We start from the raw sequence: 19,279 nt of genomic DNA on the forward strand, positions 1-19,279 counted from the left end.
GACGATGGCAGAGCAGCGGATGTGGTCTACCTTGACTTCAGCAAAGCATTTGACACCGTCTCCCACAGCATCCTCACGGCAAAACTGAGGAAGTGTGGACTGGATGATCGGGTAGTGAGGTGGACTGCAAACTGGCTGAAGGAGAGAAGCCAGAGAGTTGTGGTCAATGGGGCAGAGTCTGGTTGGAGGCCTGTATCTAGTGGAGTGCCTCAAGGGTCAGTTCTGGGACCAATACTATTCAATATATTCATCAATGACTTGGATGAGGGAATTGAGTGTACTATCAGCAAGTTTGCTGATGACACCAAGCTGGGAGGAGTGGCTGACACGCCAGAGGGCTGTGCTGCCATCCAGTGAGATCTGGACAGGCTAGAGAGTTGGGCAGGGAAAAATTTAATGGAATATAACAAGGGAAAATGTAGAGTCTTGCATCTGGGCAGGAACAACCCCAGGTTCCAGTACAGGTTGGGGAATGACCTATTAGAGAGCAGTGTAGGGGAAAGGGACCTGGGGGTCCTGGTGGACAGCAGGATGACCATGAGCCAGCACTGTGCCCTTGTGGCCAAGAAGGCCAATGGCATCCTGGGGTGTATTAGAAGGGGGATGGTTAGTAGGTCAAGAGAGGTTCTCCTTCCCCTCTACTCTGCCCTGGTGAGACCTCATCTGGAATATTGTGTCCAGTTCTGGGCCCCTCAGTTCAAGAAGGACAGGGAACTGCTGGAGAGAGTCCAGCGCAGGGCCACAAAGATGATGAAGGGAGTGGAGCATCTCCCTTATGAGGAAAGGCTGAGGGAGCTGGGTCTCTTCAGCTTGGAGAAGAGGAGACTGAGGGGTGACCTCATCAATGTTTATAAATACATAAAGGGTGGGTGTCACGAGGATGGAGCCAGGCTCTTCTCGGTGACAACCAACAGCAAGACAAGGGGTAAAGGGTTCAAGCTGGAACACAAGAGGTTCCACTTAAATTTGAGAAGAAACTTCTTCTCAGTGAGGGTGACGGAACACTGGAACAGGCTGCCCAGGGAGGTTGTGGATTCTCCTTCTCTGGAGACATTCAAAACCCGCCTGGACGCCTTCCTGTGTAACCTCACCTAGGTGTTCCTGCCCTGGCAGGCAGATTGGACTAGATGATCTTTTGAGGTCCCTTCCAATCCCTAACATTCTGTGATTCTGTGATTCTGTGATTCTAGAGAGACTGGAGGACTTCCAGTCATTTCAACGCCTTTGTACTTCTTCCCCAGCTTGGGTGTGACCACCGCTGAGCCAGCCTTGTACCCTTCGTGCCCATGGAGCCGCTGGCAGCTGCTTTTCATGTACACATCTGTCCCCCTTCCCGCTGGCTGACCAACGGTGTACAGCACAGGTGTAATCTGGCAATTGGTCCACCCAGTTCAAGGCGGGGCGGGTGTTTTTGTTTGTTTGTTTTTTTGCAAGGAACCACCCATCACATGCAGGTCTGGTGCTGCTATGAACCACTAGTCCTCTTTCTGGAATTCTGCCTTATGTCTCACTTCCTTCTCTTTGGCTTTGTCTGCATCCTTCTTCCTCTCTAAGCAATGGCATCCTTCTCTTAGGAGTTTGTGACTCCTTTTCCTTTCCGTGCTTCCTTTTGTGTTTGTCCCTAAGTTCCCAGGCTTTGATCTAAGAGTGCACTGAAGTCCTCATCTCCAAGTCACTGATGTCACTCGGGTTATAAATTTGATCCCATGTCCTGGGAATAACAGTACGGCTTAGCATTTCCCAGGACTGAAACTTCATTTTCCCCCATCGGTATTTTTGGTTCGTAGCCAGCCCAGGACCTGAATGGCAACAAACGAGTTAATTCAGGATACAAGTGGACGCTGCTCTTTCTGCTTTAGATGTGGTAGTAGACACCACAGAAGCAAGAAAAAGCAAGAAACCCCAACCATGTCAGCAGCGAACAGCCAACAGTGTACTAACAGGAGGAACAAGTTCCTCCATCCAAAGGAAGAGCTGCAGTAAAAAAACGTTGGGCAGAAGGGTTTTGATTAAGCACTACTCAATAAGGTTTGTCTTTGTGTCATCAAAGGTTGGTTTCACAGGCCACAGTTCCTACAGCAAGATGTTGGGTATTATTTAAGCCCCGGCAAATGGGTTTGTTCCATTTTTCATTAAAGAAACACTGGAAAGGGAGACTCTGAAATGGTCCCGTTTTCTGTACTTTGCACTGAAGCAATGAAGATGAGGGTCGATGTTCAAGCTGGACATGTCTCCTGGCGCCATGATGTTGACATCAGGAGCTGGAGGAGCAGTTGGAACTTTCGAAACGTAACATTCTATACTGGCTGGCAACTGCCTTCGTCCGTTCGGCAAGGCTGCAGAAGGCACCAGCTCCTTCGCTTGCGTGCCTTTTGCTGTCACTTGGGGTCTTCTTTCGCGTCACAAGCAGGTCTGAGGTTGTGAAGGCCCAGTTTTTAGAAGAAAACTGCTGCTTTCAAAGAGAAGACATCGTGTCGCCTCAGTATTCATAGTTTCAATGTTTGCATATATGTTCTGCTGGTATTAGGAGCGTGGAGAAGAAGCACAAGAGGTGAAAATGACCACAGTTGGGAATGACTGCTATTTCCACCGTTCCCCCTACGCACAGGTAAATGCTGTAGATTGTAGAGCACTTTGGATCCCTGATTTCTTGATTCAGCCGTGTTGACAGGGAGGTCTGTTATGTAAACAGAGAAGCTGATATGTCACTCTGGCTGGGTCATGGCCACATCTGTAGAGGAAATATCGGATTTTTGGAAGTCGTGAGAAGAGCTAATGATCTTCTGAACCACAGGCAATTTTTTTATTTCCATCCATTTCAGCAATGGGGATTTAGGCGTTAATGCCGGGGAGATGAGCTTTGGCTCCAGACCCAGCGCGTCTCAGGGGATGGCCCAGTTGTCTGACTACAGTCCAAACGTGGCATGTTTTGGAGATGCTGCTCTTAGACCCAGCTGTTAACGTCTTGAACTAGGTGAAAGTTCCTTTAAAATATCACGTAGAATCTCATTAAGAAGTGAATTGCATAATCAGAAATGTTCCTAGAATCGGTACTCTGGAATAAGGCAGGGATACAGAAAAACAACTTCAAGTAACACTAACAAGCGTGACTCTCATGGAAGCGCTATCTCTGCAATCTTGTGTGGACTTTTTAGTTGGTGAAATTTTGACCAATAGAGGGAGAGCAGCAGTGTACACATATGTATTAGAAAAGAAGGAATAATTATACAAATAATTAACAAGTCCATGTAGATATGCTCTCTATTGTTTTGGGTTTGGTTTTGTTTGGTTTTTGGTTATGTTTTAGGGTTTTTTTGGTTATGTTTTTGGTTTTTTTTGTTTTGCCTGGGTTTTTTTTTTTTTTGGGGGGTAGGTTTTTCTTTTCCCCATTAGGCTTTTGTTTGTCATCTGTACAAACAGCTGGGAGAGGGTGTGAGCAATATTAATGACAGTAATCTCAGAACATCAACTCCCAAACTGTTACTTTTTAGTTCTTGCTGAGAATCTTTCTGGGTTTGGTTTCCCATTCCTTATTTCCCATGGACCCATGTACAATTCTTAAGAGAGTCTAATGTAAGATTCGCACTTGTACAGCGGATTTCATTTGGGATTGACCTGATTATCCCATTCTGCGGGAAAGGAAACTCAACCACATGTCAGTTACGCAACTAATAGACACGTTTTCTTCTCAGCATCTCATGAAAAGTTGGCAGTACAGTTATTAGACTGCTTTACTCATGTTCTCATCTAGGAACACTTTTACATGACGGAAGCTCCATCGACCTAACTCAGGATAACTTTAGAGTGTTCTGGAGCTTCAGGTATCTGTAAGGATAACTTTAAGAGTTCTAAAATATCAGAACATGGTCCCAAAAAATCTTGGTCATATGTTCACAGCAGTACACCGTGTACCAATGCATTTATTCTATTTTTATTGTTATATTTACAATACATGAAATCTCTTTTCTCCTGCAGCAGAAGTACAGCCACATCGCCTGTTTCTGGGAAAAACAACCCTCAGGCTGTGTGAGGATCAGTTGTGCCTTCCATCATACCAAACCGCGAAATATAAATGGACTCTTTTTGCCACCTAGTAACAGTAAGTAAAAATATTTTCTCTACTATTTGTCCCTTAGCATAAGCAGATCCACAAGAATGTCCCTGCAGTGCTCAGTAATCTCTATGAAGGTCCAAAATGTACCATGGTAAATCAATGGGGTAGGATCTGCTACCCCAGCAAGTTCAAGGCAAAGAAATGAATTTTATTGGCATTTGAACAGGGTTGCCACATGAATTTTTTAGCTGTCATGTTACGGATGTTTCTCTCAGTCCCATGAAAAGAGGTTAGCAAGAGCTATGGAGTAGAAATCTTGCAGGAATAGTTTGCAAGGCTGTGCAATATCTGAAAATCAGATTATTTATAGAAAAATTTAAAAACCCAACCATTACAAGATGTGGGGGTTTTTCATCATTTCGTCTTAAAGAGGAGCTCTTGGCTACCGGGAGTCCTGTTAGACAGCTGGAACCTGTAACACGGAAAGTGTCCAGGGCAGGGAACCAAGACAGGTGTCAGAAATCAGGCAGAAGCTGGAGTGAGAGCAGCATGACTTGTCACAGATGCATGAGCAAGGGGACTAAAATGGAGATGTTCATGGGCCTGAGCTCCAGAGCTGGAGAAAGGTGTCATGAGAGAAGTCCAGAGAGACCTCTAGTCAGAAGCAAACACCTTGTGTTCCAGAAATTCCCACAGGGAAAGGTAGCGTGTCCTATGTGGGCGTGTTGAGCCACCCAGCCCCAGAGGAGGAAGACAAGAACTTGAGTGCTCTTTTCACTTCAGCCCAGGTATTACTACTCATATGTTTCCCTAAGCTGTAAAGACCTTGAAACACATTGGAAGAAAGAAGGATACTGACTGAAATTAGTGGATCCACCAGCTGGAAGAGATATCCAGCCTTTTCTAAACATCATCAAATGATCAAAATGTTTCTTTTCAAAAGGCTTTATTCCTCATCTGTTCTTTCAGAGGAGAGACAACCCGTGTTTTTTCATGCTTCCTGTTGTTGCAAGATGCTCTTTTGCCAAGCTCCGCGCAATAGTTTTACCACAAGGCACAATGTGCCTATGTAATGATCCCTTCCATAGGATAAAGACTTCAAAGTTATAACTCCTGGTCTGAACCTGGATTTGATATTCTCGTTCCTCCTAATAACAGAAATATAATGTTCTTTTCTGCAGATGTGTCATTGCAACAGGGTGGCCAAGAAAGGATTCTGCATCCAGCCCATCATCAGGAATCACTCCGAAATCAAGAGAATATTTTCCTACCAGTTCATGCTCCACTGATTATAAGCCTCAAGAATGAAGAAGATGAAGAGGACGACGAAGAGAACTGTAACCAGATATTTTTTCTTTTACAAAGAAGTAGGATAGGGTCTTTTTCGACACTTCACAACTGATTTGTTATAACAACCATTAGCTATTTAGAAGAGTTGTTAACAAGATTTCAAAATAGTCTCCAGCTAATCCCCAATATCTTGGAAACAGTAGTCACCAGAAGTGAGGCAACGTCCTAATTCCTGTGAAATGCCTATTTGTATATTTCAATAGCAGTATCATCCACATACCCCATTTTCATTAAATAGAATTTGAAAAGTGATCCACAGTTCAGATGGCCATCAAATACTCTTCAAACTTTCTCTAAATTTGAGGACACAATTCACTAGATTAACTGAATGTCTATGCGTATTTATATATATTTGTTTTGGTTTTTTATTTTTTAAATGTAGTTAAACCCTTGACTGTATCTCACTCAGAGAAATTCATGATGATATTTGATTATTAAGAATTGCTGAAGGTCTTTGTATGGATACCTAGTAATCTTTTAAAACTATTTCCTACAGATGTTTCTAATTGGGTGCCTAAGACTGCTGCAGAAATTGAAGAGGAAAGAGCCATAAAGGAAATATGCTATAAAACTGGTAAATATGAAATCAGTCACTCTTTCCTAAACAGCAACAATGCCAATATACTAAGCCTTGGGTTTATTTTCCCTCTCGGGCTATGTTAAGGAGAGTATTACAGGATCCAATACCCCCACGAACACCAATCAGCACAAACTGTGTCTTCACCTCGGGAAAAGGAGAAATTACTCCTGGAAGCTACCGAGCGAGACTTGCAGAAAGGTAAGGACTTTTCATCTTCTTGGACAATATGTACCACTTTTAGGATTACACTTACAGGGACAAACTACTAGATACCTTGCCCCTCCTCCCCTCTTTTTTAATTTAATGATAATAAAAGACAGCATATTACGAAGAACAGTAAAATACTTCATTAATTTTTCCCCACATATATATACATACATAGTGTCACACACGTGGTGACTACCCGTATCAAATGCAGATGGAAAAGGTAGAAACGGGCTGTAAACCCCATGTATACTTTCTAGAGATATACAACTGTTCCATAAATTTCGTCGGGTAAGATTCATAAATACAATTCATGAAAAGTGAGAAGCTAAAGAACGAGCAGGTAATTTGTAGCTGGTTCTTTACTTCGGAGCCATAGTTTGTCTTTAACCTGCACTTTATGGAATTGTCTTAGAGAGCATGAAAGTTCTACATCAGTTACAGTGGCCAGGAACCAAACATCTAAGAAAAGAGAAAGAATATAAAATGGGAGGTTAAAGGAAATTGCACTCATCACTATCTCACAGAGGTGGGAGGAAGAGAATGGCAGGGCCAGTCCCTGTGCTTACACACAAGCAGCTCACACATCCTTTCTGCTGCCTTTCCAGGTGATGGCAGTAGAATTCCCAGAACATTTATTAATACAAAAAGAGAAGGAGAGATTTCAGGAAGGCGAATACCAACAGAGCATATTCCTACAACAGATCGTCGATCCTTTGACAATGGAGGTAAATACCCTTTAGCATCAGCTTCTCATTGATTAACATCTTCTCTGAATATGCATGCCTTAAACTGCAGTATAATACCCTTAGTCACCAGGTACATTGACATCAGAGGTGAATCTATTATAGGAATGTTGAATCTCCCGCCATTCCTTGGTATTTCTGCAACGCTGTTTGTCACCATGTCAGCAATGCGCATTCAGCTGTTAAGACTCTGTGTGGGCCCGTGCTGTGAACTGTATCACCAAAGTGCCTGACGATTCAAGTAATCCTTTTGCCAACTGAAGTTATTTTCTATGCCACGTTGTTTTAGTTGTTCAGTTTGCAGGACAACACGTAGCTGAACTGATACAACTGAGACACAGGCAAAGCATCCCTCATGTGCAAGGGGTGAGAAATAAGCAGCGGCAGAGAGGAACATATAAGAGTTGTTGTTTTGTTGCTGAGTTCTCTTGTAATGACAGGCAGCTCAGGCTTAGAAGTTGTCACCTTGCGCTTTGGAGTCTATTTCCATTCGCTTCCCACATAGATGTGATACTTTGACTTTGGAAAAGGGTTTATTCCCCCTGTGACACACACACAAATTACATACAACTTTTCACTCTCAGTTCTTACAAATGTCCCTGTGGATTAAAGCCAATGTTTGTTAAACTGTAAACCCTAAACACAACCACAGTGAGCTGGTAAATAAGCATCACTCCAAAGAAATAAAGAAGAATAAATGGACTTCTGAGGAGCCAAGAAATTCACCTCATACGGTACCAGGAAAAGGTGTTTTGAGAAAACAGTTGGCTTATTCATTTTCATTTACTAAACTGTTAGATGATCCAGCACTACCTACCTAATTTCTGTTCTTAATGTCAAATGCGGACAATCCATATTTAGATTGGACTCTCCACAAAGAACATTGCATTAATCTTGTCTTCCAGCCTCCAGGCTCCTGCAATATGTCAAATTTTGACAAACAGCTCAAAATTTTCATTTAATTTGCTTTTTCACTTTTAGGAATTCACACTTCAGACCCCAAAGGAAAACCAAGTTACCAGCCAAGGGGTCAAAGGAAGGATGATGAAACTGCTGCTTATGTTCCTCGTGGGAGAGCAGCTGGAAGAAAGACTTATTGTGATTCTTCAGAACCTCGAAGATCAGCATATGTATTCTACCGCACTGTCAACGTCAACCAGGAACCAAAGTTCAGCGGATCTACAGGTGGGCTCCTGCTTACACAGGATTCTTAAAATGCCTCAAATGTGCCTGTCTGTATTGTGCTGCTTTCTTTTTTGTCCCTGCAGGTGATTGTTAAGTCATTTCTGCCTAAATGCCTTCATAGCAGGAATTCATTTCTCTGCCCAAAAAACAATGAATGCAATGATGTGCTGATGTGTACTAACATACCGATCGCCATTAATTATAGCTTCTTTTATCTGATTTCTTCTTCTGAAATATTTAATAACTTGTAATAGTCCATTTAACTTCATGTTGGAATATGATGGATTTATGCTTATTTTTATAATTTAGTATTATTTTTCATCTTCCATAAAGAAGGCCTTTGGTCTTATTCAAACCACTGTTACTGCTTTAAATGTAAATCTCAATTAATATTTTTTGCATATTATTCATGGTGGTCGGAGGATTTAATTCATTTTTCCTGCCACTCATTCCAGATGGTATTTAATCCATATTTTCCATCTTTGAAATACTCTGCTCTCCTCTTCAGAGGACGGCCTATGTCATAAATTTGACAAGAGCGTACAGGTGGGATTCAGAGTCCTGCATCTTTCTATTCGGCAATCTGTTTCAGATGTAACCATAATTTTACATTTTATGGTTTATGGTAATACAGCTTCTCACAACCTTGTACATCAGTTGGGTTTTATTTGCCTTTCTGCTTTCCTTTCCAATGGTTACTCTGGATAATTCTGTTGGTTTCATCTGTCACTTCATGTAGAAATTTAGTGGAAAATAATTTCAATAATCATAAGTTAAGAAAGTGATTACATCTTGCCAGGTTCAGTCATCTCTTCTAAGACTGGTTGAATCTCCATCTTGAGGTGCCTCCCTGTCTTCATTTCCAATAAAAGGAATCTCACTCAGACAGAGTAGCCACTTCCCAAAGATTCATAATGTTAAGTCGAATTAATCCAAACGGTACTGCTTTATCCTCGGGATGAACAGCTTTACTTTTTCTCTTTTCATGTTTGCTTTGATTAAATGTGGAAGGATAGGTAGAGAGATTACAAAGAGAACATTCTTCATCTGAATAACACATTTGCGGGGAAGAACCCCACCAGGGATTCAGACCTGAGAAGGCGGAGGAAGAAATGCAGCCGACTCAGTATGAGTGATAAAGCATACTTCAATTTATTAATAAGTTGCACACACTTATATAGTCCCTTAGATAATTATGCCTACTAGTCATTCAATAATTGGAGAGAATACATAAGTAGCCCAACCCCCCTTGCGGTTTCTCTGGTATGCAAGTTCCTCTTCTTCCCGGAGCTAGCTCCTCAAGGTCGTTCACCGAAACTCCTCCTTGCCCGCAAGCAACCCAGGTTACCCTCGGTCAGTACTTTTCCATCAGCAGTTTCTGACTCCTGCTCACCGAGGCCTACCGAGGCCTACTCATGCTGACTAGAACAAGCTTTCCTGATACAGCAGATCACTGGACCCATGCCCCTTTTCCCGTAGCCATTCCCCAACAATTCCCCCTTTTTCTTTTTGGGCCAATAATACATCTTTGCGAAAAACAGATTCGATAACTTTGACACACATATTGCGGATACAAGATAAACAACAGATTCCAATACTTAATATAATAACGATAAAGATAAAACCGACCAACATTGGCCTTAAAAAGCTCAGCAACCAGCTTGGAAATCTTAGCGAAGCCCACCATGCTCTAAAAGGATCGTCCTCTATTTGTAACTTAAATCAAGGCTGTAGGCCACGCATCTCGAATAGGACGCAAGGCATTGTCAACAAACAACTGACACAATGTAGGACTGTTTTTCATTCCCTGAGGTAACACTGTCCATTCAAATCGCTGGGCAGGCGCTTCTTTGTTGATGGCTGGCAACGTAAATGCGAACCGTTGTGTATCATTGGGGTGCAATGAGATAGTAAAGAAACAGTCCTTTAGGTCTACTATCAGCAACTTCCACTTTTCAGGCAACATCGCTGGGTTTGGTAATCCTGGTTGCAAAGCACCCATTGCCTGCATTTGCGCATTTACGGCTCTAAGGTCATGCAGCAATCGATACTTCCCCGATTTCTTCTTGATCACAAAAATAGGAGTGTTCCATGGACTTGTTGACAATTGCAAATGTCCTTGCTTTAACTGTTCCTCCACTAATTGATGTGCGGCTGCTAGGCTTTCCATTTTTAACGGCCACTGCTCGATCCATATTGGATCCTCAGAAATCCACTTCAGCGGGATCGGGAAAGCCCATTTTGCAGTGACCGTCAGCGAAAAGTCCCTTCCGTGGTCAAGATAACTCCAAGCTGATCCAAAACATCTCGACCTATCAGGCCATTTACACCATTTGGCAGGCTCATTACTGTAACATAGGCGCTGGCCCTACGACCATCAATGGTCAAGATGGCGCGATCAATACTACGACGTACCGACGAGTGACCCCCTACGCCTTCTACTCCTCTGTCCATGGGTCTCGTCGGCCACTCTGGAGGCCAAGCACCTTCATCCACGATGGTTAAATCTGCCCCAGTGTCCAACAACATAGACAGTAATAAAAATTGGCCCCGACATTCCAGTCGCACGGTTGTATTCGGTCGTCGATGCATGGGCATTGTCAGCAATGCTGCAGGTCCTGTAGATCCAAAACCCTGATCACCTCGCTCCTCCCGAGACGCTGTTTTCATGTCTCTTGTCAACTGCATTAGCGGTATCAATTGCGCAATTCTGCTGCCTCGAGGAATATGGATAGGTGGAAACAATATCTGAATCATGATCTGTATGACACCCGTATAGTCTGCATCGATAAGTCCGGGGATAATTGTCAGTCCTCTCATACTGCTTGAAGATCGCCCTATCAGTAATGCACCCTGCGGTTGACCGTTGATCACTAAGGGCGCTTTTACTGTTGTAGCTACACGTCGCGGTTTGGAGTCCGTTAAAGTTATTTCTACTGCAGTTGCCAAGTCCAACCCGAGGCTCCCTCTTGTGGCTGGCTGGAGGACGGCTGCGGGTTGCATGACGCTGGTACTGGTTCCTCCCGACTCGCTGTTTGTTGCTCCGATGTCGCGACTGCAGGAGCTGCCATTTTTATCGGGGCACGGCGGCTCGACGCACTCATTCTCCCGTTTCCCGAGTAACATGCTTCTGAGCTGTGGTTGGTCGATCTGCAGTTCTCGCACCACACTCGAGTCGCTCTGCAGTCTCGACGGATATGACCCTCCCGTCCGCATCTGAAGCACTTATTACTTCTTCTCCCCTCAGTACTGCGAGGCCGGCTTCCAGCTTCCACAGCACCAGCACGGAGCGGAGCTAACGCAGCAAAGACTTGTTCTTGAAACTGCAACTGGGCTGCTAGAGCTTGTTGCTGGGCCTGCAGGAGGTCTTTCCCTAACCTATCCATAGCTTCCACTAATATAGCCTGAGGCCCTACCGGAACCCTGCTCATTCGATCTAACATCAACTCAATCGTAGCGTCTGCTGGCAACGTTATTAGAATAGACCGAGTCGCCTGATTCGCATTCTGAACTGCACACTGCCTCAACAACGCTGCCCTCATCCACTCAGGCACATCCGCCTGCTCTATGGCCGCGGTAACTCTATCTATAAATTGTGCGAAAGGCTCCTCTCTACCTTGTTTTATAGACATATAGGAAGGCGCTGGCTGTGCCGTCTTAACCTGTTCCACCGCTAGCCTCGCCGTTCGCATTGCCTCAATACACCTTTCCGGCCCCATCTGTAATTGGGCCCGTACTTCCAGGAACGGTCCTGTACCCATCAACTGCTCTACTGTAACGCCGTTCAATGGGTCATTGGGCCCCCTTCTTTGCTGCACCGATGCCTCGCAAAACCGCTGCCAGTGCGCCTGCCACAACAACAGCTGCGACTGCGTCATAATCATCCTCATGATCACCTTAAGGTCCTCCGGAACTAATACCGTAGTTCCAAACACATAATTCAACATCTGCTTAGTTGGCTCTCCATGCAAACCAGATTCCGATACCGTACTCCTGAGCTGAGATAACAACTTCCAGCTAATTGGACTGTACTCTGCTTGCATGTCCCCATGCTGATCCCTTTGAAACATCGCTGGAAACGCTAGAGGAGTAAAATCTCCACCTTCTGCTGCATCTTCCATGATCCTTCTCCAATTAAGCAACGTAGGACAACTACCCCGGTTTGATTTACCCGTCTCTTCCTCCTTCTCTGGCTCGCTTGCTTCGTCCACACTACGGCTATCTCCCTGCTCTCTTGTTTCCGCTTGTCGCTCTAACTCCCCTCTTTCCGTAACTTTAACTGTTTGCCAACAAGGTGGATTAGGAACCCGACAATTACTAAACAACAAGTCATTCGTCTGCGGCGGCGGTGCAGACCCACCCGAAAAGGGTGATATTCCGGCATCTAGTGGTGGAGCAGATGGCTCCATCCGACCTAACTTCTGAGAAGCAACTGCTGCCAAATTTTTCTCGACCTTATGCCTCTTAATATTATTTATAACCTCACACCACGGTTTCATTAACTTTTTCGCTGTTTTGTCCTCATCTATCACCATATCCCATAACACATCTCCTAATTTTCTCCACTCCGCTTCTTCAAATAACGAATCCGGATCCTGAAAACACCCCTTAGCTTTCCCTGTTGCTACTAGACCAGCTAGCTGTTTAACGCAACTATGATCCACCCCCCGCTTTTCTAAAAAGCTTTGCAATAAATCTAGGGCTACTTCTAAATCCATGCTACCGTTATTTATAGCCGAGCACGGTACCTCCTCCTGCGCTTTAAAGACCTCCTTGCAGCCCTCCTGTAGCCCAGCAACGGCGAACTTCACTCGGTTCAGGCGTCGGAGACGATACACCGCAGCACAGTGTTCAATCGCTCTTGCCCGCCGGTCGCTGCTCCCAGCGCTGTTCCTTTCCCTATCCGCCACTCAGGTCCCTGTTCGGGCGCCAATTGCGGGGAAGAACCCCACCAGGGATTCAGACCTGAGAAGGCGGAGGAAGAAATGCAGCCGACTCAGTATGAGTGATAAAGCATACTTCAATTTATTAATAAGTTGCACACACTTATCTAGTCCCTTAGATAATTATGCCTACTAGTCATTCAATAATTGGAGAGAATACATAAGTAGCCCAACCCCCCTTGCGGTTTCTCTGGTATGCAAGTTCCTCTTCTTCCCAGAGCTAGCTCCTCAAGGTCGTTCACCGAAACTCCTCCTTGCCCGCAAGCAACCCAGGTTACCCTCGGTCAGTACTTTTCCATCAGCAGTTTCTGACTCCTGCTCACCGAGGCCTACCGAGGCCTACTCATGCTGACTAGAACAAGCTTTCCTGATACAGCAGATCACTGGACCCATGCCCCTTTTCCCGTAGCCATTCCCCAACACACATTTAATCACATTGCCAGGTTAAAAAAAGTTAGAGCATTTCACAAAAAAAGGTGATCAGCTTTTTTGTCATAAGAACAACCATTACCATTGTCACTACCTTTATTTTCAAGCAGTACCTGAGCCATATGGTCAGAAATGCTCCAAACCAAAGAATCAGCTTGACACAAACAGAAGATTTTCGACCCAAACAGAAAACTATGGTAATGCTTACATGTTGTGTATAAATAGCTATATATAAACTTAAAATCGTAGCATTATTTTGCAATTAATGATTTGAATTAATGCAATTAAGATGGAATTAATACAAAACAAGAGAACTAATAATATTTTTAACCAAATTTCACAGAAAACACTTAGTCATTAGGCAGCTTCTCTGATGCACAATCAACTGCCCAGCACAAAAACATCCCATTGCTTTATGTCTAGTGCTTGCACAAGCAGGGATAAAAGAGGAGACTGGGTTATGGATTTCTTTAACTGAAAAGCAACTGATGCCTTTGGGAAGATTTTGAACACAGGAATATTGACTTTGTTCAAGTCACGGGTGTCCGTGGCAGAATCACCTCGTTTGGAAGATCCCGTGAGCCTGAGGAAACGCTGCAAGATTACACATGATCTTTAAAGTACTGGAGAGAAAGTCTGTATTTAACACTGGCTTGTATTTCAGAGATGATGTGTGATTCACCTGATGCTTTCATTGATACTTCAGCTGACGTAATATTTAATTCACATATCAGACTAAGAGAGTCTTTCCTGAAATTGCAGCTGAACTTAATAAACAATGTTAATGTTTCTTCTACAGACAAATACACTTCAGGATCTTACAATGCACCAACTTGGAGGAAAAGAAATCCACATGCAAAAACATTCCCTAAATTTGGAACAACCATTCAGGTAACTGTTTGATCAAAATTTTTACAACGTAGTCTACTTCACAAAAGCGACAGGACTCTCCCCACCTAGAAAATGTAAAACTGCTCTTAAAGCTTTTGCAGCCAAAACCCACAAGATTCTAAGCAATGCTGAATTGTCTGAAAGAGCGGTGAATAGTTCCGTTGTTTTGCAGACATGTAATTTTGACTGTATAACTAACCCAGGATTTCTAATGTTTTACAATATTACTGATATGAAAGCAAAATACGTACCTGCCTTCAAAGTGAGGAGCTACAACAAGTGGGTTTTGGCTCGTAGCGCTGGACAAAGCACAGCACAGACCACAGGAGTGTGATCTGTTTGTCTGTTTGATTGCTCGTGAAGCATCTGCAACAGCTGAACGATGATCAGCCGAGCTCCAAATTCATAAAAGGACTCGGGCTACAGAACATTCTCCTGATACCCTAAGGACCATTAATACATTTTACAGCTGCCTTGAAAGCAGAGATTACAACCTCTATCTCATGCTCAAAGTTTAATTCTTAACCTGTTTCTGAAAGAGCATCTACAGATTTATTCTAGTAAATAATGTACAAAAACTTCTGTATATCTATTTTGGCAACAGAGCCAAAACAACATGGAAGTGAACAGAAAACAAGAACGATACCCAGAGCGGAGAATAGGATGAAGCGAGTGGTTGAAATTACAATACTCCAAAGTGAAACGAGATGCACCAATGTTTCAAAAGTGACAAAAATGGAAATTAGGAAAGTATGTTCTGTACGGTCATATATTAAGGTTTTAAATATATTCACTAAGTTGTGTCTGTTACGAAAATTAGACAGTTGAGATGATTTTTAAAGACTGTGGCTATTCACCACAAGACTCCTAGTAAAATATGTGCATGGAGATGAAAAAATCTCTAAGCTGAGTGTTCCCCTAACGTATTTCACAGAAGTTTTACTGCATAACAGTTTTAATGCATATGTACCATGATTAAATAAATTGGTTTTGGATTTCAGTAAAGCCTTTGATACTGTCTCTCACAGCATTCTCCTGGACAAGATGTCCAGCACACAGCTGCATAAACAACAATGCAGCGGGTGAGCAATTGGCTGATGGGTCGGGCTCAAAGGGTTCTAGTAAATGGGGTCATGTTGGGTTGGACACCAGTCACTAGTGGGTTCCACAAGGATCCATCTTAGGGCCAGCACTCTTCAATGTCTTCATAAATGACTTGAACACAGGACTAGAGGGAATCCTAAGCTTGCTGCTTACACAATGTTGGGAGGAGCTGTTGACACTGTCGAGAGCAGAGAGACCCTGCAGAGGGATCTGGACAAATTGGAGAACTGGGCAATCACCAACTGCATGAAGTTTAACAAGGGCAAGTGCCGGATTTTGCACCTGGGCCACGGCAACCCTGGCTGTACATACAGACTGGGGCACGAGATGCTGGAAAGCAGCTCTGCAGAGAGGGACCTGGGGGTTCTGGTCGGCGGCAAGTTGAACATGAGCCAACAGTGTCCCTGGCAGCCAAGAGGGCAACCGTGTCCTGGGTGCATCAAGCACAGCATTGCCAGGGAGGTGATTGTGCCGCTCTGCTCTGCACTGGTGCGGCCTCACCTGGAGCACTGGGTGCAGTTCTGGGCACCCCAGGATAAAAAAAGATATAAAGCTACTGGAGAGTGTCCAGAAGAGGGCTACAAAGTTGGTGAAGGGTTTGGAGGGGAAGCCATATGTGGAGCAGCTAAAGTCACTTGGTTTGTTCAGCCTGGAGAAGAGAAGACTAACGGGAGACCTCATCATGCTCTACAGCTTCCTCACAAGGGGAGAAGGAAGGGCAAGTGCTGATCTCTCTGGTGACCAATGACAGAACCTGAGGGAATTAAAGGAACATGTGCCAGGGAAGGTTTAGGTTGGACATCAGGAAAAGGTTCTTCCCCCAGAGGGTGCTGGAGCACTGGAACAGGCTCCCCAGGGAGGTGTCACGGCCCAAGCCTGACAGTGTTCAAGAAGAGACTGGACAACGCCAGTTGGAGCGCTACAGCAGACAGGCGAATGACACCCCGATCTGTCCGGACATTGCCTGTTACATCTTGGCAAGAATTAACTTTGACTGGGCTCCATTACTGTCACCTTGCTACATACTCCACATCTTGCAGCCTCAAATAAATTCTTCCCTCATAAGCCTGTGCTTTGAGCACAACAAAAAGACGAGAAACAAGGTTGTTTTGTCTCTGCAGGGCTCACAGGTGGGCACAGCAAAACGGCTCCACACAGGCTCCCAGTGCAGCCGCGTTCCTGCCACGACTGTGCCCAAACTCAGACAAAGCAAACTCAGCATCGGGGTGCACACCTGGATGCACTTGGCAGCAAAAGGGGGGGACACACCTGAACTGGCTCCCAAACGATCTTTCTCTCCCGCAGTTAAGGCGGGGAGCCATATGGAAACCCGGACCGCACATTTCTCTCAAGATCTGCAGCCAAACCTCCCGCCACTCGCTGTCCCCCTCCCCGCAGCCGGCCCGGGCGGGTCTGACACGGCCGCTGCCGCTGCCTGTCCACCCCGCTCCGCCCCGCCGTGCGGCGCCGCTCCCCGCGGCCCAGCGACTCCCCCTGGGCCCGGCCCCGGCCCCGTTCCGCCTCGGCCACCTGGCGCTCCCGCTTGGCCGACGGCTCCTCCTTCACCTCGGTCACGAACACACACGGCACCTTCCGCTGCACCGCGCCCCGCCGCCTCATGGCCCCGGCCACCCGAGCCCGCCCGCTCCCGCCGCCGGACCAGCGCCGGCCGGAACTGCGGCTGCACCGCCCCGCGCTGCGCCACGGGAAATGGAGTCCGTGAGCGCCCGCCCGCCACGAGCCCCGCCACGCACCCGAGCGCCGGGGAGGGCGGCGCAGGGCAGGGCGGGCGCGGTGGCCTCGGGGCCCCTTCCCGGCAGCCGGCAGCGAGGCGGGGGCACCCCCGCTCACAGCCGCCCGGTCCGGCCGCGGGCCTGGGGCAGCTCCAGGGCTCCAGCCGCCGTTCTCTCTCCAGAGCGGCTCCCGCTGTGTCAGGGCGGCCCCGCCCGCCTGTTTTCGGCGGTTATTCCAGTGCCAAAGTCCCAGTGGTCAGGCAGGCGGTATTTTCCTCTGCAGTTAGTCCTCGGGCTGGCTGCTGACACTTGAATTACAAAAAATTCATAGGCTTCTAGAGAGACTGGAGGACTTCCAGTCATTTCAACGCCTTTGTACTTCTTCCCCAGCTTGGGTGTGACCACCACTGAGCCAGCCTTGTACCCTTCGTGCCCATGGAGCCGCCGGCAGCTGCTTTTCATGTACACATCTGTCCCCCTTCCCGCTGGCTGACCAATGGTGTACAGCACAGGTGTGCTCTGGTGATTAGTGCTACAGTCCCGTTGAAATAGTTTTTAGATTTCTTTTCCAAGGAAGCAGCAATGACGTCCTTTTCCTTGTAGGTCGAGGCTTCCTCTCCTTCCTGTGCTTCCTTTTGTGTTTTACTCCTAACTTCTCAGGCTTTGATCTAAGAGTGCTCTGAAGTGTTCATATCCCAGTCACTGATGTCACCTGACTTATAAAATTGACCCCATGTCCTGGAAATAACAGTATGGCTTAGCATTCCCAGGACCGAAACTTCATTTTCCCCCATCGGTATTTTTGGTTCGTAGCCAGCCCAGGACCTGAATGGGAACACAGGTGTTAATTCAGGATACAAGTGGACGCTGCTCTTTCTGCTTTAGAGGTGGCAGTAGACCCCATAGAAGCAAGAAAAAGCAAGTAACCCCAACCATGTCAGCAGCGAACAGCCAACAGTGTACTAACAGGAGCGACAAGTTCCTCCATCCAAAGGAAGAGCTGCAGTAAAAAAACGTTGGGCAGAAGGGTTTTGATTAAGAACTAGTCAATAAGGTTTGTCTTTGTGTCATCAAAGGTTGGTTTCACAGGCCACAGTTCCTACAGCAAGATGTTGGGTATTATTTAAGCCCTGGCAAATGGGTTTGTTCCATTTTTCATTAAAGAAACACTGGAAAGGGAGACTCTGAAATGGTCCTGTTTTCTGTACTTTGCACTGAAGCAATGGAGATGAAGGTAGATGTTCAAGCTGGACATGTCTCCTGGCGCCATGATGTTGACATCAGGAGCTGGAGGAGCAGTTGGAACTTTGAAACGTAACATTCTATACTGGCTGGCAACTGCCTTTGTCGGTTCAGCAAGGCTGCAGAAGGCACCAGCTCCTTCGCTCGAGTGCCTTTTGCTGCCACTTTGCATCTTCTTTCGAGACAGAAGCAGAGCGGAGGTGCTGAAGGTCCAGTTTTTACAAGAAAACTGCTGCTTTCAGGACAAGACACTCTTTTGCCTCAGTGTTGAAAACTTTAAAGTTTGCATGTATGTCCTGCGAGTATTAACAGCGTGGAGGAGAAGCACAAGGGGTGAAAATGACCGCAGTTGGGAATGACTGCTATTTCTACTGTTCCCCCTACGCACAGGTAAATGCTGTAGATTGTAGAGCACTTTGGATCCTTGATTTCTTGATATAGCTATGTTGACAGGGAGGTCTGTTATATAAACGTAGAAGCTGATAGGTCACTCTGGCTGGGTCATGGCCACATCTGTAGAGGAAATATCGGATTTTTGGAAGTGGTGAGAAGAGCTAATTATCTTCTGAACCATGGGCAATTTTTCATTTTGTATCCATTTCAGCAATGGGGATTTAGGCGTTAATGCCGGGGAGATGAGCTTTGGCTCCAGACCCAGCGCGTCTCAGGGGATGGCCCAGTTGTACTGACTACAGTCCAAACGTGGCATGTTTTGGAGATGCTGCTCTTAGACCCAGCTGTTAACGTCTTGAACTAGGTGAAAGTTCCTTTAAAATATCACATAGAATCTCATTAAGAAGTGAATTGCATAATCAGAA

The 19,279-nt window shown here is 45.6% G+C and overlaps 1 protein-coding gene across 1 annotated transcript; it reads left to right on the forward strand.

Moving 5' to 3' along the window:
• The first annotated feature begins 1,286 nt into the window (after positions 1–1,286).
• On the forward strand, positions 1,287–14,451 carry LOC135999505 (uncharacterized protein C12orf50-like). Its single transcript, XM_065653079.1, is given in 9 exon segments — positions 1,287–1,352; positions 2,528–2,608; positions 3,898–4,099; positions 5,236–5,391; positions 5,901–5,978; positions 6,069–6,182; positions 6,797–6,916; positions 7,916–8,119; positions 14,291–14,451. Coding segments are annotated over 9 exon segments (1,182 nt in total).
• Positions 14,452–19,279: the final 4,828 nt, after the last annotated feature.

This window comes from Caloenas nicobarica, chromosome 1 (genome assembly GCF_036013445.1).
Source record: "Caloenas nicobarica isolate bCalNic1 chromosome 1, bCalNic1.hap1, whole genome shotgun sequence".
In the NCBI taxonomy this organism is placed as follows: Eukaryota; Metazoa; Chordata; class Aves; order Columbiformes; family Columbidae; genus Caloenas; species Caloenas nicobarica.